The sequence below is a fragment of the Cariama cristata genome, unplaced genomic scaffold (genome assembly GCF_000690535.1).
Source record: "Cariama cristata isolate BGI_N322 unplaced genomic scaffold, ASM69053v1 scaffold13000, whole genome shotgun sequence".
Taxonomy (NCBI): domain Eukaryota; kingdom Metazoa; phylum Chordata; class Aves; order Cariamiformes; family Cariamidae; genus Cariama; species Cariama cristata.
Genome location: NW_009596453.1, coordinates 30,325 through 57,755, shown reverse-complemented (window position 1 = coordinate 57,755; position 27,431 = coordinate 30,325). Strand labels below are relative to the sequence as shown.

General features: G+C 36.7%; 1 protein-coding gene across 2 annotated transcripts; it reads left to right on the top strand.

Annotated features, from left to right (window-relative positions):
* Positions 1–27,431, top strand: OSBPL9 (oxysterol binding protein-like 9). 2 transcript variants are annotated; one of them, XM_009706169.1, is made up of 20 exons: positions 1–90; positions 1,975–2,022; positions 7,298–7,327; positions 8,205–8,255; positions 12,540–12,578; positions 15,594–15,687; positions 16,247–16,348; positions 18,620–18,779; positions 19,484–19,596; positions 19,866–19,984; positions 21,413–21,498; positions 21,747–21,921; positions 23,434–23,518; positions 23,784–23,894; positions 24,273–24,336; positions 24,434–24,574; positions 25,492–25,570; positions 25,936–26,027; positions 26,473–26,608; positions 26,713–27,431. In XM_009706169.1, exons 4-20 carry the CDS (start codon positions 8,208–8,210, stop codon positions 26,785–26,787), a joined length of 1,719 nt encoding a protein of 572 aa, XP_009704471.1. In that variant the 5' UTR covers positions 1–90; positions 1,975–2,022; positions 7,298–7,327; positions 8,205–8,207; the 3' UTR covers positions 26,788–27,431. The 2 variants fall into 2 exon arrangements, with proteins under 2 accessions (XP_009704471.1, XP_009704478.1); XM_009706176.1 differs by lacking the exon at positions 12,540–12,578.

The following is a 27,431-nucleotide window of genomic DNA, read 5'->3' as shown; positions in this document are numbered from 1 at the left end:
GATTCAGGATTTGTTCCCAGCGTTCATGATTTTGACAAGAAGCTTACCGAGGCTGATGCTTACTTACAGATCTTGATAGACCAACTGAAGGTATGGTGACTAACTGGTGTTATTTACTGTACTGGGAGTCTGGTTGTCAGTGTGGATTTCAAGGTCTGGTTGGAAGGAAACTCAACAGAGGGAGAGAGTAAAGTTTTGTGCTTGGCACATGTTCTGGTAAATCTGGGATGCAGAGAGAGCTCATCTGGCTGAGCTGACTGTGAACTGGAGAAGACATACCTTTTTTATATATGAAGTCTGATGATGATAGAATTTTATTTTCTCTTTCTCCCTAGTTTAGGATGTTACATAAGTTCTAACTACTTCTGAAATAAAGAGATTTTTACTAGAAGTATAAAAATTAAACATTACAAGCTAAGGGTTGAAATAAACTGAAAATGGCTTTCTCTTAGAATGGATCTTGGGATTGTTAAAATAGAGTTAGAAAATCAGAATAACTCAAACAGGTTTTATGGAATGGTTTACAATGGCTGAAACATTCTCTTGTATATGTAGCTTCATGGAAGTGGTAGAGATGACTTAAGCTTGTTAATATAATTAAGTTTATTAATATCATTTTAAAACGTAATTAAATCATTGTATTGCTCGTAGCATTTTAGAATTTATCTTGAGAAAATTTTGTCAAGTAATATGTAACTACAGTTGCGGATGGTTTCAGACTTTGTTGCAGTAGTGATAGATAATCTATTCTTTGTCCTTGAGTGAAAACATTCTGTAGAAATTTTGTACAAATACAGTTCTTTTACACTTTGTACATGTATCTTAAGACTAGATGGGAAGGTGAGGAATGATGAGGTCACATCTCTCAGTACTCACCTTATTGAGAAAAACAGTTTTTGCTGCTGGTTAGGACACTTTTTCCCATGACTCAGCAGGTTAAAATTGCTGTTAAGATTGCTTCAGTTCTGCTGGTTGGATTTTTTTTTTCTGATATAGTGGGCAAGTATTGCATGTGGGATATTCAGCAAGAATTCAGTTGCAGGGAAGGGCGGAGAGGGAGAAGAGAAGAGAAGTGGAGGTAGGCAAAAGAGATGCAAACAAAATTTAAAGCTAAACTGCAAAGACTCGATCAGGAGTTAGCTTTGTCTCCCGCTCCGCCGTCTAGCACACTTCATTGAAGGAAGGTATTTAAATCTTTACACCTTCTAATTGTTATTTCAGGCCAACTGGGGAAAGAAGGTATAGAATTAATTAATAATGAAAGAAGAGTGAATTTGAGGATGAAGAGAGACCAAGATTACAGTTGTCTTTTAGAACCAGAAATCAGCCCTCAAGGGAAAGGGAACACATGAGAGGCGACTTTTAACTGTTTCAGCTTAGCTTGTGTTAAATACATATGCAAGCTTTTCAGTAAGAGTTCATTTTACTTTGCTTAGCTGCATCTCATGTTCCACTTTTGAGAAAATAAATAGAAGTTAATGCTGGGAAATTGCTATATATCTTCCCAAAATAAGTACTTACAAATCTTACATGATTTGAATCATGTACCTGAATAACGGGATACCTGGAAGAGTTGAGGCTGTTTTGGTGAGCAGTCTGTATGCTCCAAAGATCTTAGCTGAAATAAAAGAAAGGCAGTTTGAGGTGGTCTGATGAGTGCCACTTTTATTACTTAACCTCACTTTTTTGTTCAAACCGTGGTAGAATCATGCCAGGCTGAGCTGTAGAACTAGCCAGGATCTGAGATTTGGTCTCTTGCAGGATGGGATAATGTGAGAAATTCGTTACAAATTTGTCATATCACAAATGCTGTAAAGAAATATTAGCCAAAAAACTGCTTTGGGTCATAATACCAGGATTGTATAACTTAAGTACTTATTAAATGCTTTTGGGTTTGAAATTTTGATGTTTCTGGCTGATCTTATATGGAAAAATAACTCTTTCAGTATTTTCACAAGTATCTCTTTCTTTTAGCTCTTTGATGAAAAACTCCAGAACTGCAAAGATGATGAACAGAGAAAAGCAAGTACATTTTGTCTTAAATATTGCTTAGTTTGCTTAATCAGATGGTTTTGTGCATCAATTTGCTAGTCTATAGAAATTTAAAGTACAGTTCAAATTTGTCAAGTTGTCAAAATCAGTTAAACCGGTTTGAATAACTGATAATGTTATTTGTGTTGCGAATAGGTTGCAAACAGAATTTTTAGTAATACTGGGTGTCATAACATTGAAAAAGGTTTCAGTCTGTACGAAATAATTACTCCTCTGTTACCCAACCATTGAAAGCATTTTTAAATTAAATTTGCTAATTTTTAATCTTTAACAAGGATGAATGTTTATTGTTTGTAGGAGTAGCAAAGCTATTCTGAAGGAAAAGAAATAAATACCAAGAATCATGTGTTTCACAGAATCAGTCTGCATCCCGTGTAGTTCTGTGAGTGGCATGCCACATGTTGGAAGTCTGAGAATACCATAATTCATTCACCTTAGGTGAGGATGCCAAAAATGTAACTTGCTATGTGGGGAGCACTACTTTTTTTTAGCGAGGTTGTAATTCAGTTAAGTGTTGCGTGTTTTTTGCATCCCCTCCTATTCCATTTCAAAGTCAAGTTTTTAGGTCAGAGTTCAATCACTATGTTTAAGAAAGGCTAGCACGTACCTTTGGTGGTGTGGGTTTGGCATTAAGTAGCAAGCTGGTTTTGTATGTTAATTTTTGTGGTGTGGAGGAGGGATTTAACAATTCCTTATAAAGGATTTATTACTGAGGAATTGCTTTTGTTTTTCAGCAAATGGAGTAATTTCAATATCATAAAGTAGTGGTGCATTTCGTCCTAGTTCCCTCCCTCCCTCCAATTTCACTTGTGAAAAACAAGCTGATGTTCTCTTGGTGTTTGGTTTCAGTTTTGAAAACAGTTTGATGCTTTCTGTGATTAGTTTACTTCTTTATAATGGTTGTGACCTTTCATGTGTTATCTGTCTTGTTTGATGTGTTATGTGACATCGTAGGGACTTTGCAAGTGATGGTCTTTCTGGAATTGTTTTGCATGTACAGGCTTTTAAAATAACTTTGAAATACAAGTGTTCTGTGTGTAAGCGTATTTAACGTGTAGACAACTGACCAAAAGAGTAAGATCTAAAGATTTTGTATTTTTCCTTTGGTGTGTCTTACTGTGAAGAGTTCTCCTTCAATTTTGACCTCCCTCCAGATGCTACTTTGCGGATCATGCAGTACTTTCTTTTTCCCTGTGACAGTGTTTCTAATCCCTGGAGACTTTCCGCGTGTTATGCTGATTTATTCCTTTATCTCTGCAAGGTATCTATGGAACAGACAGATTGACCTTATAGAGCAAGCAGGAGGCTTGTTTAGAAGAGGTCAGCTTCCTCTGGTTTTAAATCTTGATGAGTGTTGCTATTACTGTAGATTCCATTTATTCTCTATTAAAAATGAAAAAGACTTGGCAAAGCACTTTTTTAATCATGTCTCTTCCTGTACTAAAGCAGCTAAGAGGTTTTTTGATACTGTATTTAGCAGTTTTCCTATTTGCTTATGGAAGTATGGTTCAGCTATCAGACTATGAGCTCAGTGTAACCTGCAGGATACTTCCACCCAACCCATAGTTTTTTCCTCTGGGGAAACAAGAGTTGGTTATTTGAGTGTTACATGCTTCCCAACTAGCCAAGTGCTGTTTTCTGCAGCTGTTTATGGCCAGGCATTTAAAACCTGAGCTGTTGTTTTTGCACATGTACAGAGGATTGGATGAGCTGTTTTTTAGTTACAGAATATTTAGTTTTTTGAAGATAATGGTATAGGGTATAGGTGTTCTGAGATACTTCAAGATCTCTTGGATATCTTCTTTCTGAGACATGGTAATCTGTTGAATGTGGAAGAAGACAGTGCAGATGTGGAATTGATGAAACTTTGAAGACTGAGAAATATTGTGATTATCATGAATTCCCTGTGTTGTACTTCTGTCAGGAGTATTGATACAACTAGCACTGTGTAGTGGGATCATACAATCTTGCAAACATATTATAACTAGCGGTGCTGCCAGTTTTGCTGAGTCTGATGATGGAGCACAATGTATATATCTGATTATGTAGGATGTAAAGGCAGGTGTGTAATCTGAGGGTACTGGTGTTTCAAGGTGAAGACAAGTTAGGATCTTGCTTTCTTAGAGTGTTAGCAATATTATTGGTGAGAACTCAAAGTAAACTTCTGTTCAGTTTTGTGAAACTATCTTGACCACACATGTCAGGGAGAATAAAACTGTAAGCATTCAAAAGCATCAGAACAGTGAAGAGGTGTGTATTTGGCAGGCTGGAACAAAGCTGACATTACTTAACAAGATTTTGGAGGGAAGTTGTAGCCTGCTTAAGCTATTTCATTCACAAGGAGTACTTCTTGTGAAGTAAATCCAAGGCTGAGCACATGGATTCAGGTTGCACCTTACTGATTTCGACCGTGAGTCAGCTACCCCTATGGGCCTCCGCTGCCTGTCTTTGCTGGACTAGATGGTTTCCTCTGTAGTCACATGATTGTTCAATGAGGCAAAAATCATATTCAATGAAATAAAATTAGCTTTCTGTTGGATCACCAGTAGCTTCATTAAAAATCAGGTGTCAAGGAGGTGGAACAAGCAGCAAGTAGATGGAGTAGTTTCAGCAGCAGCCTGCAATTTGATTAGATTAGATATAGCATGTGGCTGCATTCTGCAAATGTAAGTCTGCAGGGAATTGATGTTTCATTTGGACATATGTGTATTCATTACCTAAAACTAGAGAAACTGTGTTATTACAATTTTATCTTCATCAATTTTCAAAGACTAGGGATGTTAAATAGAGAAAATTGTGATAACATTTAGTAGCGAATGTGATAACATTTAGTAGTAAATTATATAATTTGATTATATTTTTATCAATACTGTTTTTTATCGTCAACATACCTCTTTTTACCTGCTTATGATTTTCCTTACAATTTTGTGTTTTCTAAATTATCTATATTACTTACTTTAATGCAAGTTTAAACAAAAGATAGTAAGAGTAAGGTTACAAGAATTGTAGCAATGTGTATATGTAGCAGCATGTATACGTAGCAGTGTAGTTCTGTACAATTGATGAGATGAGATACAAGCATTGTCCTAACTTCTCCTCCAAACCAACCACTCTTGTAAGCATACTGGTTTTGTTGCTAGTGATCGTCCACTAGTTTTTCTCTCCCCAGTGTCATGTCTGTAGTGTGTTTGTATAAGATCTTACAGGGGGAGAGTTCACAAACTATTTTATGCCTGCTTACATCACCGTTCTAGAATAACACATTACTCCTGAAAATCCACAGACTTCCGTATCAATGTTTGCTTAGCCCTAGAGAACGGGGCCAATGTTCTTTGGAAGGGTCTTCCCAGGGACTGAGTCCATCTGACTTGCCTGCACTGTTCTCATAATTTTGTGTACATACGAAGAAGACAATATTCTGGTTCCGTGTGCTGTATTCTTGCAAGGTAGCCGTACAGCACAAATGTGAAAAATATTGCGTTAATGCGTACTGTTGCTACTTAAGTTGGCCAACTCACAAAGAATTCATTTCCATAGAGGAAAGAATTATTGTTGTATAATTTGTGGATAGGCCTTGGAAATCAGATGTCCTGAGGTTTTTCCCATCTCAGATCTTCTGTGTGATCTTGGACAAATTACCCTTTTGTCTGTACCTGTATGTAGGAATAACAATGACTTAGTCTCTGGTTTGGAAAATTACAAATGTGTAGGGGGACAACAGTGTGACTGAATTACATTATATGGCCTGACATCACTTTCAGATTTTCAGCAAAGATGATATCGGCGAAGGGAATGAGATACCAGTTTATTTGGTGTGTAAATACTCTATAACATTTTTGGGAAAAATTAGGTAAAGAATGATCAAAAGTGCTGATGGTTGCCTACAATTAGCTATAAAGCTTTAAGACCAAATGATTTATTTCAGCTGCATAATCTCATCTGACAAGATCTGTGTGTTTGGGTACATTGCGTATTCTATTTTGGTGCTAAGAAGCTCAGCGCTTCACTGCTGTCTCATTTAAAATGCGTTTTTGAATATGTGTTGATAAAGTTTGGACTGGAAGCATAGTAGAGACATGAAAAGCAAACAAAAACAAAACAAAGGAATTTTGTCTGCTGCAGAAGTAAATATAACTTTGTGCTATTTCCTAGGTTAGCATGGTCCAGTCTTTCCAGTGGAAAAGGCTGAGACCGGGTGCTGTGTGGCCACCTCTTGCCAATTAATCATGAAGAAAATGTGTAGCATCCTTATGAATAGTGTATGGAACAGAGAAAATAATTTCCCCAGCTATTGGCTGAGAAGCCATCACTGCATTGATTTTCTTTTTAATCCACACGCTGAGACTATTCATTCCTGTAGATTTATAGATGCTTGTTGCTCTCTTATGGTATAGAATTTAACTTGCAATGCTGTGTGGGGAAAAAAGTTTCTTTACACACTTTGATTATTCAAGAATCAAACAGACTGTGACTGAAGTCATGTGAGACACTCATTTTAACCAAAACAAAGAGGTCCTGTAATTGAATTAGTAGAAGTTCAGAGCTGAGTCCAATTTAATAATTTTGCCTTCTGCAGACAGATCCAAGGACAACAACAGGATGCATATGCTTCTTAGATAGGTCATGCTTATGTGTTAAATGGCATGCAGATGCCTTTTGCATGCCTGAAGTGCAATTCCACACAGGAAATCTTAGTGAACCAGTGTTTCTAGATAAAATCAAGTAGGCAGATTTCCAGATGCGCTTTTACTGGGAGCTTAGAAAGAACAAGAACGTGTGCACTGTTATTTTTTGTATTGTTTGTTTTAAATTGTGCTTAACTGCCTGTGTTAATTATGCTTGAATGGTGGTAATTTCAAGCAGTATTGATCGTTGAAATGTGCCACCATTCAGTACACTATATGAGGATACCAACTGAACTTAGTGTGAATCTTCATACTGCATTTAATTTTTGTTGATGTTATGCAAAACTGAAGTCTAGACTTTGATGCGTAAATATGTATAATATCACTGCTCAGAAATTCCTAACCTTTTCATCTTTAAGCTTTAGTTATCAGTTTGAATTCTGTCTCGTCACTTACGAAATGAAAATTATGTCTATACACAGAAATAGTCTTTAACAAGTTGGTTGCTTTTTTTCCTTCCCCAATTTAAGATTGAAATACAGTGTTTGTACAGTATGTAGGTCAAACTAGATACTGGAAATTCTGTCTTTAACCACACTATTTTGATTTTTCTTTTACAGAAAATTGAAGGTCTCAAAGAAACAACCAGTGTAAGTTTCTTTAATTTTTATATCTATTATTTATAGATTGTGAAATTCACGTTATTTTCTTGGGAAAGTTTTTAAAGGTTTTTACAGAAAAGTGGGAATCCATATTAGGTCCATCAGTGTGATGGCAGAGGCAGCCTGGTTCTGGTGCTGTATTCAGATTTATGTCTAGTACCTTAGAATCATAAAATAATAGAGTAGTTGAGGTTGGAAGAGACCTCTGAACATCTGTAGTCCAACCCTATGCTCAGAGTATGGTCAGCTAGAGCAAGCTGCCCAGGACCGAATCTAGTTGGGTTTTGAGTAACTCCAAGGATGGAGGCTCTACAACCTCTCTGGGCATCCAGTGTTTGATCATCCCTAGAGTAAAAAAGTGTTTTCTTATGTTTAAAGTGAATTTCCTGTATTTTGATTTGTGGCCATTGCCCATTGTCCTGTCACTGGGCACCACTGAGAAGAGTCTAGCTCTGTCTTCTTTACACCCTGCCATCCCAATCAGATGTTGATGCCCATTGGTAGGGTCTCCCCTGAGCCTTTTCTTCTCCAGATTAAACAAGCCCTGCTCTCTCAGCTTCTCGTCACATGACAGTTTACCTGCTTACAGCGCTCTGAAAGTTTGAAGCTGACCTCCATTTCACCGTGACAACCTGTGTTCTCTGTGGCTTTTGAAAACTTCAGTTTTCTGCTGCTGTGCTTTAGTCTCTGGGAAAAAAAAAAAGGGAAAGGAAAAGTAGGGGCTCTACAGAAGTGAGTCTCCATTTAGTTCTCACCCAATAGTTCAGTTAATATTCTGTATAACTAATAAAAATACCTGTAAGTACAAAATATTATAGGATAGTAATACAAGTTTTTTTTTCCCCTGTTATTTTTGTTTTCCTAGAGCATGGTAGAATCAATAAAACACTGCATTGTGTTGCTACAGATTGCTAAAGTAAGTAGACTGTAAACTATTATGAATTTTAATTATACAGCGTTAATCTGTGTGAAGACAATTGAAATCTGAAAGTGCCTTCTATGCGATCCAGAATATATATTTTTTTATATATATGGTATAAGTTGATTTATGCTACTATTTTAATGAAGTTTCTGAAATACTGCCCTGCTATAGCACAGTCCTGTTAACTTTTGTGGTAAGAGTCGTGTTGATGACATAGCTTTTCTTTTGAGATAAACTTTTTTTTGCAGAGTTTGCTAAATAAGAGCTTAAACATAAGGGCGATGGAATAGAAACTTAACAAAACTCCTCTTTTTGCTTCATTTAAGAATGTGACTAACAAATAGAAAAAGGGAAAATTGTGATGTTAATAATGTAAACTGGTTTGGAAAGGTTTTTTGTAAGTCTGAAGTTCATGATGATGATGGAACTTCTTGAAGTAAGAATTATATTATTTGAGAATGCAATATGGGTAATGCACTTCTGCTTTCCCTTAAATGTTTTGTTACTTTTTAAAATTCAGTGAGATTTGAGTTTACTTTTTTTTGTCAAATTCTGCTCCTACAGGCCTTCACACACTGTATTTAGGATAAGTTAATTATGAACTGCTGTGACCGATATCTTGTGACCAAAGTGAAGGAAGACAGTGTTTTGCAAACAAATTAATGGTATTTTAAAAATTTAAGGCTGAATTTAATCAGAACACATTCTGATTTATTCAGAAATAGGCATAGGCTTTTCAATTTTTTTTTCTGTAGTCTAGATCAACTTTTTTTTTGGTAGCTTTCAAATACAATCCTGCTGTTTGTCTTCGTTCTAGATGCCAGACACATTTTACATAATTTTGAGGCCAGTGAAAATTGAAGTATTTAGAACGTTGCAGGATCAAAAGTCATTCACTAAAAGGATCAGTGCGTATTTTGTGAAATTCAAATTTCCTATCAGTAGCTTAAAAATTCTGAAGAAAAGTTTTGTTAACTAACATGTTTTTACAAAACCAAAAATTTTTTACAAGTAGTAGGATACATGGAAATAGTTTTGTGTCATATGAATCTAGAGCTAGAACAGTCTTTATTTAACACGCAGTGATACTATTTGAATCCTTCACTGTAGTGACAGCAAGAAAGGCCTTGTCAGTACTTAATAATTTGCCGTTATTTAGTACTGGGTATATTTGGAATTGTTTTAGTACAGTGAAACGAGTAGATTATATGTCATTCTTTGGGGATTTCGTGGAGTCAATTATAGATAGATTAGATGGTAATATATGTGATTTGCTGTATTAAGGTAGCTGTTGGAGAAACTGTGCAACAAATGACTTACTCATTTTTTGTTAATTGCTATATAAATGTATTAATAGTTGTTATTTTCACAGAGGTTTAATTCCTATGAAATTTTGCTCTTTTTTAAAAAAGCTCTGCTATGTAATTAGCAATTCTGAAAGAACAGAATTAGAATCTGCTTTTCAGGTTCTTGATCAAAGCTGGTAATAGGTGGCTGAGTTTGATATTCTTTAGAAACAAGAAAGCTAATTACATTTCTGCTATTGCTAAGTTTATTGGGTGATAGACAAATATGATCACTTATCTTGCACTGATGCTAAGCATATTTTGAGGTTGGTTACGTGGTTTGCTGATAATGGATAAAACTGAACTTGTAGTGGCAGATGTAGTCATTCTTGATCAAGTTCAGTGCTTTGCTGCTCCAGCTACCATATAAATGTAAAGGTAGGTGGAATTTGGGTCCGCCAAAGATGCTAAGACTTGATTTCTGTTACACTAAATCAGGCCTTGAAGTACTCCTTTCAGTACCAGTAAACATTAACCAGTGTAAATAGATGGGCTTATCCATTGAGGAGTGGGGGTTTTTGGTTTGTTTTTTGCTAAACCATATCTAAAGCTCTTGTAGAGCTATTGAAGATAAGGTAGTTTAAGTGAGTGGTTTATGCACAGCTAATTGGAAGACATTGTGAAAAATACCCTCTGTAAATCTTTCCACTTTTAATAACCTTTATTCTTGCTTCATCTCTTCATGTTCTTCCTCTTTGTCTCTCTTAGGCAACTGTACTTGTTGACTACATGGCAATTCTGTTCCCTGCCCCTCCCCACCTTTTCCATAAACTGTTGGTATCTTGACTTCTTACTGCTGTAGGAAATTAAGACTAGAGGGTTTTTGGTTTGTCTTTACAGTTCTCTAAGTTGCACGTGTATGAAGCATTATATATGTAAAAATGTATTGTGTCTGACTGATAGCTTTCTGTTCTCCAGTATAGAACCTTTTAAGATTCTGCAAGTTTTTTTCCCAAAGTGGTAAGGCAAGTATGGCTGCTGACTTACACTGCTAAAAATAAATCATATTAACACCACCTCTGCACCCCATTTTTACTTCTACAGTGCCTTTCTCATTAGGAGACGGACTTCACAATTGCCTTCTGGTTTTTTGTGTACCTTGAAAATTGTTATCATTTCTCTGTATACTCAGAACATCTCTCTGTTTCAAACACACAGCCATTTATTATTCGGATGATTTTGGTACATTGAGACAAGCCTGGTTTTTTAGTGTTTTGATGTTTTTTGGTTTTGTGGTTTTTTTTAATTGTGTGTTAAGTTGGGCTGTTTCAAGGACTCTTAAAGCGATATGCCTTAGGACTTGGACAGTTACATTTTCATGAAACTTAGCGGTAAATCAAGTGTGTAATCACACCACTTGTACTTGAGGTTGACCCAAGGCATTTTCAAAATAATGAAGTAAATACCAGCTAAATAGGAATATGTTGTAATACATATATCGCTTATCAAAAAGCAATCAAAATAAACTAATTGGGATGGGTAGTGGAGCATTTAACTTGTGTCGTCCTCTTTGTGTGTATGGCAGTTGAAGATATCCAGCGTTGCTGATCTGTGTGTTGTAAAATATATGTAATGATCTGTCAGTGATTTGGTAAACTACAGTCTTAGAGATATATAATATATGTTTTATGAAGTAGCTTTTTATAATTTAGACGTTTAGTTTTGCATCTTTGCCTTCCCTTTTTCACTCCATCATTTCTCATCAGTCTTGCCTGCCTAGTTCTGTGACATTCCTGCCTTCCTTACCTCATCAACATGCCACACTACTGGTTGTGCATTACTGAGGTAGGATAGCAAGCTTCAGTACAAATGCAGCATCTTTGTGTTTTATTTCTTAGGTCTTAGCGATGATAGCATAACATGGAAATTTTGTATGTTGAAAAAAAAATAATATGTTTGGACTCCAGTGTTATTCTTTCTTTCTTTGCAACCCAGTGGAACTCATTACCCTTAGTGTTGTTTCTGTCATGGAAAACCTTGCTTAAGAAATGTCAACTAGCAGATGCGAAATTTGAGCAGCCTATTGCCAGCTATATAAGCTAAGGAAGATTGTGTAAAGTATCAAAACATAAGTATGTGCCAGCTTTCTTAATACTATTTACAGCTTTTTTTTTTTTCCTTGTTCCTCTTTAATAACTGGAAATCTGGGGAAATACTCTGCAGTCAAGTCTTAAGTTTTACACTGAATAAAGTTATGGATCGATATACTGGCTAATACAAACTTTGCCGCAGAAGTGAGGAGATTTGGCTTAGTGTTCAGTAAAATTTATGCTGTTGCTGGTACAGTGCTAAAGCTGTGCTAACTGTAGATTGGCATTAACTTGTCCAGTGTAATTTCCCCTGATGACAGTTTTATTCCCTGCATTGCCTGCTCTTTCACATATGCTTCTAGGCAAAAACCCCAGGATCCTAGATTGAAAATAATCTAAAAACATTTTAAAATCTAGTAGATACCAAAAAGGAAAAGTTAAAAACATTTAATTTACAAAGGCACTTTTGCCTTTCAAAAGCAAGAATTGCTTTTGAAAACTTGACTTGTATGCTAATCGCAGTTCTTCAGAAACTGGGAACTTCATGTCTTTTGGTTTTCAGGGACTCATTGGTGCTGCAGACCAGGTTTTGGGGGGGCTCTTAGCCATTTGGGAAGAACCTGTGTTGTAAAGCCTAATTGTGTTCTGCAGTGCAGAAAGGATATTTTAAGAATTGCTCAAACTTGGCTGGACAGATCCTCAGAAAACGCTAATCTTCAGAGGTGCAGTGTCTATGTATAGAATTGTTTCTTCTCAGTTTAGTTACTGTATCACATGATGAGGAAGATTTTATGGCTGAAAATGTAAACATTCCTGAGAGAAACTTGCTGTTCTCACTTAACACAGAATTGATAAGTCATACAAGATTGTTATGTTGATATTTTTGACATTTTTTCCTTAAGGACCAAAATAATGAGGAGAAGCACGCAGATGGACTTATAGTAAGTTTAAATCTAATCTTTATCTCCCTTTATTTCTGCAGAACATGTGAACAGAGACCTGAATTTCCACTCATTTTGCAACATACTTCTTCCTTTCTCTAATTTACTGCTTCAAGTGTCTTGTTACAATTACTGTTGGGTCATTAGCTTCTGAGGTTGGCTAACACCCTTGCCTTTAGAAAATATAGTGATCAGTTTTGTACTGTGTCTTAAATGGCAGTGTTATGACTGAACACTTAGATAATAATCTGCCATGTGAACAGATGAAAGGGAAATTATTGGGATAGAAATAGTTTTGTGTTCCATCTGAAGTATCTTTATGTATGAAATAGATCAGCTATCTGTGTGCTTCAAGTAGTTTGTCTTTTCTACAGTGCTGCTCATTTGACGCAAAGTTTTATTATGTCTGTTTACGCAATGTTTCTTCTTTAATATCACTTCTGCGTTTTTAATGTAACTTCTGTCATCTTTGGTTTCAGTCACATGTGACTTCTCTTTCTTTGTTCTCTTTTTGTCACTTGAGTACATTTCAGATACTTTTAATAGGAGACTGGTTTCAGTAAAACATAACTCTAAAAATCATAGTGTGTTTTCGTTACAGCTGACAATAATTCCCAAGCTTGATTTGTCTTTCCATTGTATACAGCTTTAGCAGTACGATTTTCTGGTACGAACTTTGGAGTAAAGATGCACAGACAGATTTTGGTTTCATGCTTGTTGTAAATAAGATGAACAATTATCCTGTGGATAGTCACGTAATTCAGGTTGTAGTGTAATGGAATAGGTTCTGTTATGTGCCCTGGAAAAGAGAAGTTATGCAGGTAGACGTTACCACAGGCAGAGATGGGTATGCACATTAGATCTGCAACTAAGAAATTTCACATAGATATTACAACTTATTATAGTCTGAATTTGATTAACCACTATTCTAATTATCTGTGGGCTGGCTTATATTGGGGAGAAAAAAAAAAGTATTTTTGTAAGAATGTATTCACTGATGCATCCATCAGTGATTGTGAAGACTGAAATTTTGATGCTACTGAGGTCAATCTTAGCATGGGCTAAAGGTCAGGATTTCACTTTAAACTTAGGGAAGAATATGATCACTGTTTGATACCATGGTGGGATGACAGTCATCTTGTTTCTGCATGGTTGTTTTTATTAAACTCAGAGTAGGCAACTTTCAGGTCTGCCTTTGTCTGATTCTAAACCACAAAGGCATACCCCAAAATACCTAACAGGAAACTCCAGTTCATGTTGCAGTTTGGAGAATTGTTTAAGGACAGGGTTACAATCCTGCATACAAAGTCAAAATTACTTTGTTTTTTTTTTTTCCTTTATCACACTAGTGCTCTGTATCATACATATTATTAGTTTCCCTAAAAACTAGGGGATATAGATAGAAATGGCATCCCGTGTATCATAGGGCCATCTTAAGTTTCTTAACTCTGAAAATGGCATCATGATTTTTAAACTGTGAATTATGAGGGATGAGGACCTACCTGTGTTGCATGCATAATTGCACAAACAGTTGAAGTAACGTGTAAGGGACATTGATTTTGGAATGGGTTACAGTGGAGTAACAGTATGTGTACTGGATTATTTATTTGTATGCTCGTTAGTAACATCAATGAAAATGTAGAAAGCAATTTTTATGCCTTTTTTTTTTTAACTGGAGATTTTTTTAAAGATAAACAGGGAATAATAGTTTTGTTTTCAATTAAATAAATCCTGTGCTATAAAAAATAATAAAAATCTTCCCTGCTTCACTGATTTTTAATGTAGGATAAAGTTCAGAATTACAGTTAACCAGGACAGGAGGCGTGAAAGAAGTCTTCCTTTTGTAGAAAAAAGGGAGGAGGAAAGTTAAAATGACCCTGTCTCCCACAGTCTGCATGCGAATAGAAATTAATAAACTAAAAGGAGGGAAGAACAGTTGGAGAATCTCTTCTGTTTTAAATATTGATCTAAAAAGAGGATGGGAATAAACACACTGACTAAATTTAAAGGCAAAGCTCATCTACCATTTTTAAAAGCAGAACTTTTTTAAAGTAGAACTCAGTATTATATGACCTTCCTATGCTTGATATTCTTCAACTTAAGCACAGTAGCAAGATTTACTAGCAAATTGAGGCAAATATTTTCACATTTCTGACATAGATCAATGGTTTTTAATTGCTAGATGTTTGGAAAAGGATTTTATGTGCCTTTTATCCAATTAGCAACTCAGAACAACGTAGAAGTTCTGGTTGTTGTATGTAAAGATATATAACAAACAATGCTTAGTTGATAACAAAATTACAGGCCAGTGAAGCAAGGCAAAAATTGTGCTAGTTTGGATTAAAAGACATTGCAATTTAGATTTCCAAGAGGCTTGTTGTCTAAAAGCCAAGAACATACACTGAAGTCAGTGCCTTTTGTGAGTATCGAGTTGAATTGCTGTTTCATTTTCAAAGTGTCCACGTTCATAAGTAGATTGAAATGTCCTCTACTGGAGATGCACTGAAAACTGTCAGCTTGCATTGGAAAGAGTTTTGGCAACAAAGCCACTTCATGGCTGTAAGCATGCTAATGATTCTTGTTTTAATTTATGGGTTCATTTACTATGGTCTGGATAAATTAATTTTTGAAAAACAAATTGTTTGAAAAATCCAGATTACCCTAATTTTTGCCAGATAATTTGTGTCTAACTTTCCACTCTTTGCATGCAGTATTTATTAAAGGACATTGGAAGGAATGCCAGAAGCTAGAACTTGAAATAAGACTTTTTTACAGGACAATTCAAATCTGTAGCAAATTCAATTTAGTGTAAAATCTGTGTAAAGAATTAAAGTATTACCACTTTGAAAGTATTTCTCATGTCCTCAGCTGTCAAGTTGTGTTTCACTTTCTCTGTCAGGAATTTGCTATCTTACATTTGGGCATTTCTTGTGCTCACAATGTTCTTGCTATCTATGGTGGGGTTTTTTTTGCTGTTTAATTGAAAAAAATGTGCTTTTCTTTCTTTTGTCTCAGAGTACTATAAACCCAGTTGACGCGGTGTATCAGCCCAGTCCTTTGGAACAGTCAGTGATCAGCACAATGCCTTCCCAAGCGGTTATACCTCCAGGTACGGTGTACAGAAAGAACTTCAGCAGAAATGTTCATGAGCAGAGCAGGATGTAACTGCAGTCTAGATGGAGGGGCTGCATAGTGGTGGAGAGCTGCCGTGTCACGTATGCAATACAGTTGCGCACTGCACTTAGTGGTGGACACTCACCACAGTGGTGCAAAGGAAGGGAAAGGAGCAGGAGGCGTGGAGCTTCCTCAGCCATCAGGTAACTCTGCCTCTCGTTCTGTGGATAAGCTGATAAATTTTACTTGCTCTAAGTTACTGTCTTAAGTTTCTAATACACTTTCTTAAAATAAATGAAACTATAATTTTCAGAAAAGACAAATGCTTTCTAGCTAAATAATGGCAATTTAAAAAAAAAGCCATCTTTGCTTAATCATAAAAAAGAGCTAGATAACAATGACGGAAACATGTTTTCCTGTCTGAATGGCTTTTGTAGAAGAGGATTTATTTTTTGAAGGTGAGGTGAAATAATGTGGAAACTCCTTCCCAACAAAAGTGTAATTCTCATGTTTAAATGTGAATTTTGGGTTTAACATATCAAAATATCCCCTAGAACCTGCTCAGTTGTGCAAGTCAGAGCAGCGACCTTCATCTTTGCCAGTGGGACCTGTAGTAGCATCGCTTGGAAATCAGACTCCGACACCAAATAGTACAGGTACCTTTCTGTGTAACTGTCTTATTGAAGTACAAGAAACGAAACCTGAATAGATACTGTCTGTAACGAAATGCAGTTAGCTATTAAGACAACATTGTGTTGGCCTACATCTTACTTTTAATCAACACATATTTCAGTGTGGTCTTAAAATTAATTATTCTGCTCTTTCTCCCCCCCGTATACATAATACCTAGGAGTATTGCCAGCTTGCTTTCTTGTCTCCATCATTGCAATCTTGCAGTAATCGGCACAAGAACTTTGCCATTAATACATCATGTGTGGCCTTTGGGTTTTTTTAATTCATTAATTCCCTCCTCTCGCCCTCAAATAATAGCATTCATTGGGCTTTTTAAAACTGCAATAAATACTTTGAAGCAGAAGTTGCTATAATATGTATGAAGTTGCTATAATTATCTGTTTACAATTCCTGTAATATTTTTAAGTTGTATTTTTTTTAGACCACAGCTACATATTTAACATATTTTAAATTATCTGTCTATGCTGTTACTTCCTGATCAGTTGTATTGATTATATTGTCCAATCATGCTAAAAGTCTCTCAGTTCCCTCGCAATTTTTTTTTCTAAGCTCATGTGTAAATGATTTGTTATTACTTTATTACTACCCTTCCTTCCCAGAACACTAATATGTGAGTTAAACAGTATTTGCCCCAGTCTGAAAAATGAAGGATACCACTGCTGGCTTTTTCTCCTGCCAGAAAGTTCTTATTTTCAGTCGTACTCTGTGTGTCTTATCTTCTAGTTAGTTTCTGATGATCGTTATTTGTGTAAATATCTTAGCTTGCTTAATAACCTCTGTTGTGACTTAGGCTTCCACAAAAAGTCTGTCAGTGTTAAGCTGGTTTGTGTTTATTGCTGTGACTCTCTTGAAAAACAGCAAGTTAGTGGTGAGGCAGGATTCATGTAATCCAACTTAGAAACTGTGTTCATTAGATTTTGTGACAAATATGTTTATAGCTAAATTGGAAAAAGATGTTTTAAGTAGAATACAAGTTGAGTGAAAGTTGGCTGAACTGCCAGGCTTGAGGCTTGCAATCAGCTCTATGAGTTCCAAATGGCAGCCAAGTGACTGTTGGTGTTTCTCGGGGGTTGATACTGGGTCCAGTACTGCTTAACATCTCAGGTAACTTAGACACGGACCTTGCCAAATGGGGAGAACAATCAATAGGACAGGGCTGCCATTCAGAGGGGCTGTGATCGGCTGGGGAAGTGGACTGACAGAAACCTCATGAAGTTTGATGAAGGCACATGCGAAGTCCTCCACCCACCTACAGTGGGCATGTTCCATGGGGTTAACTGCAGCTTGGCAGAAGAGGAGCCAGGGGTCCTGGTGAGCAACAAATGGAACATGAGTCAGCAGCATGCCATCATGGTGATGAAGGTTTTGCTGCATACTGGGCTGGATTAGCGAGAGTGTAACGAGCAGATTAAGAGAAGTGATTGCTCCTCTCTACTTGGGATCTGTGAGACCACATCTTGAGTACTATGTAGTTTTGGGTTCCACAGTACAAAGACGTGGACCACCAGGATTAGGAAGCTGACGCCCATGATATACTTGGAGGCTGACAGAACTGGGTTTGTTCAGCCTTAGGAAGGTCAAGCTAAAGGGAGATGTTACTGCTGTCTTCTGCCAGCTATTGGGAGGGTATAAAGAAGATAGAACTGGGCTCCTCTTGGAGATGCACAGCAAAAGGAAGAGGCAATCAACACAAGTTGTAAGAAAGGAAATTCCAAGTAGGTATTAGAAAATGTTTTGGTTTTATAATGAGGTGGTTCAAACTTTGGAATAGTTCCCCAGAAAGGTTATGGAATCTTCATCTTGAGAGATATTTAAAACCTGACTAGACACAAGCTTGAACAAACTCGTCTAATTTTGAAGTTGTCTGGGCCTTGAGTGGGGAGTAAACCAGGTGACTTCAAGAGATCCTTTCCAATGTAAATAGCACTATGAATCTATACAAGTTTTCTGTATTGGTGTTTTACCTTTAGTTGACAACTTAGGGGAAAACATGTCCTTATACTTTTACTGTTGTTCTGTGTTCTTGATTTTCCTTTTGCCCTTTCTTTTGTTATCTGTTAAATGAAATTTGGTATGAACCTGACGTAATTATTGCTTCTAATTTTGCAAGGTATACCTTCTGAGTTCACATTAGTTTTTATTGATTTGAACAGTCCTACTCATAAGTTAGAACTGGTGGATTTTGAAAGAATTTGTTTGTTTTTAGTCAGTCTGTCATTTTTAATACTCCATAGGAAGTGGCCAATCAGCACCTAGCAGCAGTCTCACCTCCCCAAGCCATGTCAACCTGTCTCCAAATACAGTCCCCGATTTTTCTTACTCAAGCAGTGAGGATGAGTTCTATGATGCTGATGAATTCTATCAGAGCAGTTCTTCCCCAAAGCGATGTATGGAGTAAGTAGCTGAACATATGCAGTGCGTGCTGAATACAGTTTTTATCTACAAAGGTATGGCTTGTCTGCTTGTGGAAGTTAGGTAAGCAGCTAAATAAGCGAATAAGCCACACTGGCTTGGGGGAGGTGGGGAAGGAGGAGGCAAAAAAGCCACTGTATGTAACAGAATAAGATTACCCCCTCCCGCAGCACAGTCATCTGTGAGGGATGTGGTTTCCTCCTCTGCTCATTCCCATTCCATCAGGTATATATGTTGACAGAACTCTACCATAAACCAAACTTGGGAAGCCACCAGCCGAGAGATATAATCTGAGAGCATGGTATATTTAACATGCATTTGTGGCAGCCTTTGGTAAATAGCCGATTCCCTCTCACATTTACTAAAAGAAATTTTTTGAAGTTGACTGCCTTTCCCCCAAATCTCTATTTACTCTTCTTTTTTATGAATCAGAAAATTAATTTTAAGAGAGGTTGCACGTTTGAAAGAGGAATTGGTGAGCTGGATTATGCCTTCAGGTGTTACCACTTTAGACTGCAGGCTTTCCTATTCATTCAGCTACAGTCCATTTTAAGTTTTCTGTGAATTAGTGTGCAGCACATATATTAATGTCTATCAGTAAACTCCTTGTCTATGTATATCAGGTTATAATAATTTCATCTGAATTAGTTCATTGTGCATTGTGAGAATTTATTACTCTTCTTTAGTTCTTCAGGGTCTGCTGCAGTCCTGACTCGGAGCAGCACAGGCAGTAGTCTGAAACGTCCGGATACCACAGAGTCCCTCAATTCTTCCATGTCTAATGGGACAAATGATGCTGGTAAGTGGAATGTGTGAACTTTCAGTAAGGAGATCTTGATTGTTAATCTGTATGTAAGCCATGTCAATGTATGTATGAGCATATATATGACAAGGTACTTACAGAGAATGATTTATCTACTGTTTCTTTACTAATGGAAGATTGTTGAATTGTAGGATTTAAAAACCTTTTTATAAATAAGACCTTTTTGACAGCTAATGTGTATGCTCATTAAATACAGTCTGTCTTTGAAGGTTTAGAGAAAAACAAAAGCAATATGGTCTTTCTAGATCTCTTCGATCCTCCTGATGATCGAGATGATGATGGGGAAGGAGAATCAGTAGAAGAACATAAGAGTGTTATTATGCATCTGTTGTCACAAGTTAGATTAGGAATGGATCTAACAAAGGTAAACTTGCTGACTGTTCGTGGGGAAGAGAGGGGAGTAAACCTTGAATTCTGTGGAAATCAGTTCAATGTTAAAGTAATAATTTAACTGTATATTTGTTCTAAGAGCTAGTTAAGCTATAATCTCTTCAGCATGGTATTTTTTTTAATTGGAGTTGTTACTAGGAGGGGAAAAATGAATGCGGAATAAATATATCCAACTGCTAAAATCTGTTTGGGAAAATAGTTTGCTATGGAAAGTAGCTGTTTGTTCTTTTTGATCCTGATCCTTGCAGTGCCTGTAAAGCTGGGATAAGAGGAATGCTGTATGCAGTAGTAATGTTTCTCCTGCCTTGAGCTTTGTAGAACAAAGATCTACAAGATCCCAGTGTATAGTGACATTCAATAAGACACAAATTAAAAAGGGAAGGAATTAAGCGTACAGTGAAATGCTTTGCTTAATTGGGATCTTGTTGAGTAAGTTGCTTGTGTATTTTAAAATGGTACATGTAGGTCTGGCAAGTAAAGAGTTGGATTGTTTGTGAATGTGATTCATGCTAGTGTCTGTCTTAAGGTTGAATGAAAAGCATTCTGAAGGTGTTGATCTTTCTAGGCAGCTTGGTTAAATTTAAACAAGTAATTCCAGATTGAAAAAGAGTAGAAGACATCAATCCTATCATTACTTTCCTTAAGTGGATGACTTTAGTTGTCCAGTCTGGAACTCACAATACACAATAAAAAGATAAACTTAAAACTTTTCTGGAGAATTAGCCAGCAGACCCAAGCAAACTACAGAAGGTTTCTGGCAGTTCTGAATAGGAATTGATCCAAAATGTGACTGTTTCAGGAACTCCTGGAAGGTTGAAAATTACTGATCTCTAGTTAAGCTGCCAAGAAGTATCATGAGCAGCATGCATCTTGTCTGTATCACTTTGAAGTCAACAGCAATCAACTCTGCTTTCAACAGTGGTCTGTAACACACTGAAACAGACAGCAGATCCACAAGAATAGAACCTGCAAATGCTGTTGGGGAAGAAAAGTAGGAGGGAAGAGATTAACCTTTATCTTGATAAAGAGGCACATAAGAGGATGTGACTACATAGAATGAGATTTTGACTGTAACTGGGAATTGACAGTGTACATATAGATGAAATTAAATAATCACTGTAACTGTAATTAAGAACAGCTTTTGATAAGCTCAGCCATGTGCTCTAAGTGGGACTAGAATATAGGTAAGACAAGAGACAGTGCCTCTTAAATCTTTCATTTTATAGAAGATGCCAACTGACCTGCATATGTCAGAGCTCGTTGATAAGTTTGAGAACGCAATCAGCTTACAGGCACATGAAACCTTGGGTGCTTTGTATGCTATTTACAGTTAGTACATAGAATGCTTTTGTGCAGGATGTTGAAGTATCTTGATCTATAAGAGTTGATTCTCTTCACCCAGGTGGTTCTTCCAACTTTTATCCTGGAAAGAAGATCACTGTTGGAAATGTATGCTGACTTTTTTGCACATCCGGACTTATTTGTCAGGTATTTGATTTTTAAAGTAGAGCATTAACTGGTTCTGATACTGTTTATGGCCCTTGTGAGCTGCCAAAAGTAAGTTGGTAATTCTGAAGAATATTGCTTGGGTCTTGATCTAAACTTGAAAAATACTCAAAGTAGTCAAACTTCTAGTTATAAAATAACGAAATATCCAAAAAGCTTGCCTGTATTTGAGGTGCCTGCTTGTATTTCATTTTGCCTGTCCTTCTTTTCTCTCTTTTGGCCTGTTGTAGCATTAGTGACCAGAAGGATCCAAAGGAACGAATGGTTCAAGTGGTTAAATGGTACCTCTCAGCTTTTCATGCAGGAAGAAAAGGGTCAGTTGCTAAAAAGCCTTACAATCCCATTTTGGGCGAAATCTTCCGATGTCATTGGGTATTACCAGGCACTGAAGGTGAAGATGATACGGTTAGTTTCGTGTGGCATGTTTTTTGGTGCCTAGAATGCATGCGAGTGATTCTCAAAATTTTATTAATTTACTGACTGAAGTGGCTTATGCTATGTTTAAGTAGCAAAATCAACAAACTATGGCAATTTCTTAACTGATTTCCCCCTCTCCTTCCTCCTTTTCTTTGGATAGAAGTTTAAAATATCTTGCATAACAAAATTTGAGCTATTAGTTTTTTAAGAACTATTAGACATGTTGAAAATGTTCTTTTTTTACTGAACTGTTTCATAGCACTGAGTATGAATTCCTGTATTTCCAAAGTTCTGATTTTTTTTTTTTTTTAAAAATAATTTCTCTAAACCCTTGTATTTTTAATACTGGGATTTCTTTTCCTCACTTACAGCCTAGAAAGCAGTGCAGTTTTTCCAGCATATTTAATTCTTCTAAAATCTTTTTGTAGACTTGTGAAGTTTAGATTCTGAGCTTGGATAATATTTTAGTTGTACATCCATGTCTGGCCACTACTCTTCCTTTTGTACTTTATTGGAGTATGTCTGGTGAAGCGACAGACACAGTAACAGTAGTGCCGCTCTCCTAATCTGAAATCATCTACCAGTGTATGAGCTTTTCTCTTGTTTGCCAAAGTTTCAGTGAGACTCAAGGATGAAACAGACTTATGCACATGAACCATAGTCAACACCGTGTCCCACTGGTGCTAGAGAAAAGCTCTAGCACTTGCAGTGCAGCCTGGTGTGGGGTTTTTTGTTGTTGTTGTTCTTCTTTCTGTTTTCTTTTTTTTTTTAACACCTCATTTAGGCTTCTCACCCTGGGAAGTTGCAAACAATGATGTAGGAAGTGCTGTTGTGAGATATTTCATGTAGCCTCACTGTAGTATATCTAAACGTGATTGTTTAGATATAAACCATGTATTTTTCCCATTTAATTTGCTTCCCCCTCAGTTTGTTTGCTGAGATGTTTCTCTTGTTTGCAAAGTGAATGTTTGGACTCCTATTTGCTGGCATAAAGGCAATATTGTATTTGTGCTTCCATTGCTTCTCACAATGAATTACACTGTTCCATATTTGCCACAGGAAATGAATGTTGCATTATGGTTTTGCGATACATATAATCTGATCTTTGTTAATATGCGTATCAGACTTTCGCAGAAGCAAAAATGAAAACTATTTCTGCCACCTCTTTCTTATTAGTTAATAAGAAATATCAAGTGGATTTAAATATTATTTTGGAATTGGGTTTATACATGACTTTTCCAGTTTAACTGTTTTATTTGGGGACATCTCCCCAAATGCATTTATACTTAAAAACAAGAGAATAGAAGCTCTATTATTTAGAAAGCATCAGAGTTTCAGGAGTAAGAAGTTATTCCCCATCAAACTGGCAGACTAACAAATACATTAAAATCACTGCAATACATTTTTAGAAGCCTTTAAACATAGAAGCAACTTGTCTTGGAAGGATCCAGTGTTTTGTAAATGCTGTCAGTGATGAAAATCCTCTCTGCTGTCATGCAGGAGCCAGTTTCAGAAGGACCAGTTCCTTGGGTCAGTAAAAGCAGCGTAACATTCGTGGCAGAGCAGGTCTCTCATCATCCTCCAAGTAAGTTGACAATAACTTTCCTAATAGAGATGGTATCTTGGTAAGAGTGACAGTAAAATCAGCTCTTGGTTTAAATCTTGGATTTACATTGTCTCTCCAAATTTAAAAGCTGTAAGTTTTCTCTGTAAACTGTTTTTGTGAGAAACAAATTGCGAAATCTGTTGCCACATAAGTATGAGGCACTTTGAGATATTTCCTGATGAATGAATTTGGAAACAATAGTATTAATGTCTTGTGCTGCAATTTTTAATACATTTTTCTTCAGTTTCAGCATTTTACGCAGAGTGTTTTAGCAAGAGGATACAGTTCAATGCTCACATATGGACCAAGTCAAAATTCTTAGGAATGTCTATTGGGGTTCATAACATAGGGCAAGGTATGTGTGTGTAACTTGAACAATAGAAATTTCCATTCAGCAGCTAGAATTTTTACAGAAATTATTTAATGTTGTCCTATTAAACGTAGGGAATGTTTGAATTTATACAACTACAGCTTATGTATCTAGGAATCAGAGATTCCTTCTGCACGCTTTGTGTGCTGAGGTCACTTGGGGCCCAGTTTTTCACATGAAGACCGCTGTCCCTGCCTTCTCTAGAAGCAAGGCATTCTCAGCATTGATCAAAAATAGAGCTCTTCACCTTTCCTTTTTTATGGTACCTGGTTTTAATGAAGTATTTCAAGAGATGATTATGAAAAGTTTTGTAGAAGTTTTGCTTTAATGGTTTTTAAATCTGTTTTTATTTTTCTTTAATAGGGTGTGTCACATGCCTAGATTATGATGAACACTATATTTTGACCTTTCCTAATGGTTATGGAAGGCAAGTAAACACTTTATTTGGTATTTTCTTTTTTAAAGCCTTATAATATTTCGTGTTCATCAGTTTAGAGGTTATAAATATATATTTATAATTGCAGGTCTATTCTCACTGTGCCATGGATAGAACTTGGTGGAGAATGCAGTATTAATTGCTCAAAGACAGGTTATAACGCTTCCATTGTCTTCCACACAAAACCGTTTTATGGAGGAAAGAAGCACAGAATTACAGCTGAAATTTTGTAAGCGAGTTTCTTCAGTTAATCTCACTTTTTTCCTACTTAAACGCTGACAGTGTTTTTTCAAGACTGTCAGGAGTGTAAAACACCGAAACAGCTACACTCAATAACTTGACTCATGATTACCTGTCATGGGATGGCATTTTGTAGCCAAGATTTGTGAGAGGGAACCTGCATAGGCCTGCACCCTACCTTGTCCTGCTCTAAAACATTCTCAGCTAGTTATCAGAAGGAACTTAAATTTTCCCTCCTGAATTATCCAAAATGTCTTCATCATTACCTGAAAATACTGAAGCAAGCCTTGTAATACTGCTGTTCATAGTGTGTCAATTAAAGTTCTGCTGCAGAGTTTTATGTATCTATTTATACCTGTGGTTTGGTGGATTTTGGTTAGACCCTGTGCACATGCCCAGAGTAGAGAATTCTGTGGAGATTCTCCTCTTATTTGGAGATCTGCTGTGATGTCAGCAAGTGGATGTTGACAAAATGACTTTTATAACTTGGTTTGCAGTCAATTTTTGACACACATTGATAGATGCCATTTTTGAACCAGTGTTTGTGTTTCCCAGTAGTCTGGGGAAGAAGCGATGAGTTTGTGAAACCTTTTTAAGCTTAAGTTTATCACTCTAATTCTGTTTTGAAAGCCTATGACTAGTTTCCTAAACTCTAAATGCAGATACAGCCCTAGGGCGGGCAAGACCTGTCTTATCCTGGAACAGGACTTCCTTTTAAGGTTTATTCCTTAATTCATGCAAAACTTCTTACCTGTAAACAGAACCCTCATCTTTTCTGCATTGGTGATGGACATTTTAAGGGCTGATATGAAACAGACTGTACAGCAACTAGGATAAAGTTTTGATCCTTTAGGGTCTTTCAGTTACTGTAATACAACTGAGAAATGACACTTTCTTTCTATTTAGTTCTCCTAATGACAAGAAACCCTTCTGCTCAATTGAAGGAGAATGGAATGGTGTCATGTACGCAAAATACACGACAGGGGTAAAGCAGCTTTTTTCTTTTTTTTTCCCTTTTGATCAGAAATGGAAGATTGTCTTTAAAAAGTGGTTTGATTGGTTGGGTTGGGTTTGGTGTTTTTTTTAAAGAAACATTAATAGTTGGAAACTCCTATGAAGCTGCCCAAAAGATCACAAGAATGCTGAGTTTGGGATAAAAGTCCTGAATTTACTACTAAAATTTATTCTTAAGGTAACTTGATTTTTATAGCAAGAACAGAATCTAAAGAATGATGGTTTTTCATGTATTTCCCATCAACCAGTGTACTTGAGCGTGAGGGTATATAAATTTTAAGTCTAGATGAAGCACTAAATTTTTTTTCTTCTTAAAAAAAAAATCTCACTCTCTAGGAGAATGCTGTCTTTATAGATACCAAGAAAATGCCTACAATTAAGAAGAAGGTAAGGAAATTGGAGGACCAAGACGACTTTGAGTCTCGCTGGTAAGAACTGTAGTTAAACAGGCAAATTAACTTTTTTTTAGTTAGATTCCAGTTTGCAGTACACAGTCTGATGAATGACACACTTAATCCATTCCCTGCATGGACAACTGTGCTCTTCGTTAGCCTTTGCTGCAGGACAGAACCAAGGTACAAGCAGGCTGGGCTGTTAAGGGGGCAGAGTAGACCTGTCGTTCTCAGTCACATCCTCATCGGGACCAAATGTTCCAGGGAGGTCCAGAGAGCTTCAGTGCAGCCTCCTCGCTCCTGGCAATAGGCAGCACAGTTGTCATTTAACGTATATTGGGGTTTTCCTGCCCTTTCGATAAAGGGAGACCTGCCTTAAAATTCAAACAAGTATTGATGACTAATAGCCAGTAATATGTTTCTGCAACCTTGTAGCACTTTGCTCCTATAAAGCAGTCTCTATTCAAATGTCTTTTTTAAGCTTATGGAAAGATGTAACCTACAACTTAAAAATTAGAGACATCGATGCAGCCACAGCTGCAAAGCACGCGCTTGAAGAAAGACAAAGAGCTGAAGCCAGAGCCAGAAAGGAGAACGAGACCTCATGGGAAACAAGGGTGAGCTTTATTCCAACAGTGTAAATGCCCTCGAACCTGTAGCACGTGTTCCTTCTCAACTGAGTCATAAAAAGCTTACATCTGATTATTCCCTTTTTTTCTAGTTATTCCATGAAGATGGAGAATGCTGGGTTTACGATGAGCCGCTATTGAAACGACTTGCTGCCAGTAAACATTAAGTGGGTTATAAAACCAGAAAACATTCAAGCCTTGGCTTAGCAAAGTTTACATCTGATACCAAGATAGTCATCAGTTATCACGTACGTACCGTTTGGAGAACCTGACCCCTCCAACTACAGTGGTTCCTATCTCAGGGATACTGGACTTACTGATGCAGATAAGCAATTAAATGAAACAAGAAACGTCTTGGCTGTGCAGTCACTGATCTTGGACTCCGCTATACTGGTAATGTATTCAGGCTTCAAAGGCAGGCTGGGGGAGCCCTGTTACTGATGCTTCCAAAGCACGGGGAATCTGGGCCCTGAAGCATATACACTTTGTATAACCACTGTGAAAGCCATGGCATTGGTATCAGTTGCATAATATTCCTGGGTCCTACATATTTAAAAAAGAAGAAATAAAATGCAAGACGTCATTTAAATCTAGCTGATGTTTGCAATGTGTAAATATGAGGATTCCTTTGATGGGACAATTTGTTAGAAAATGCTACATAAATGTTATCTTCCACCTGTATGATAATCAGATCTTCTGGCATTTCAGTGTCTTGCCCAAAATAACTTTGTTATTTTGAGATTGAAATGTAACCATAGATAATTCTACTCAATGCATCTTAAAGCTTCATAAAATAGATTTTTCAAACTTC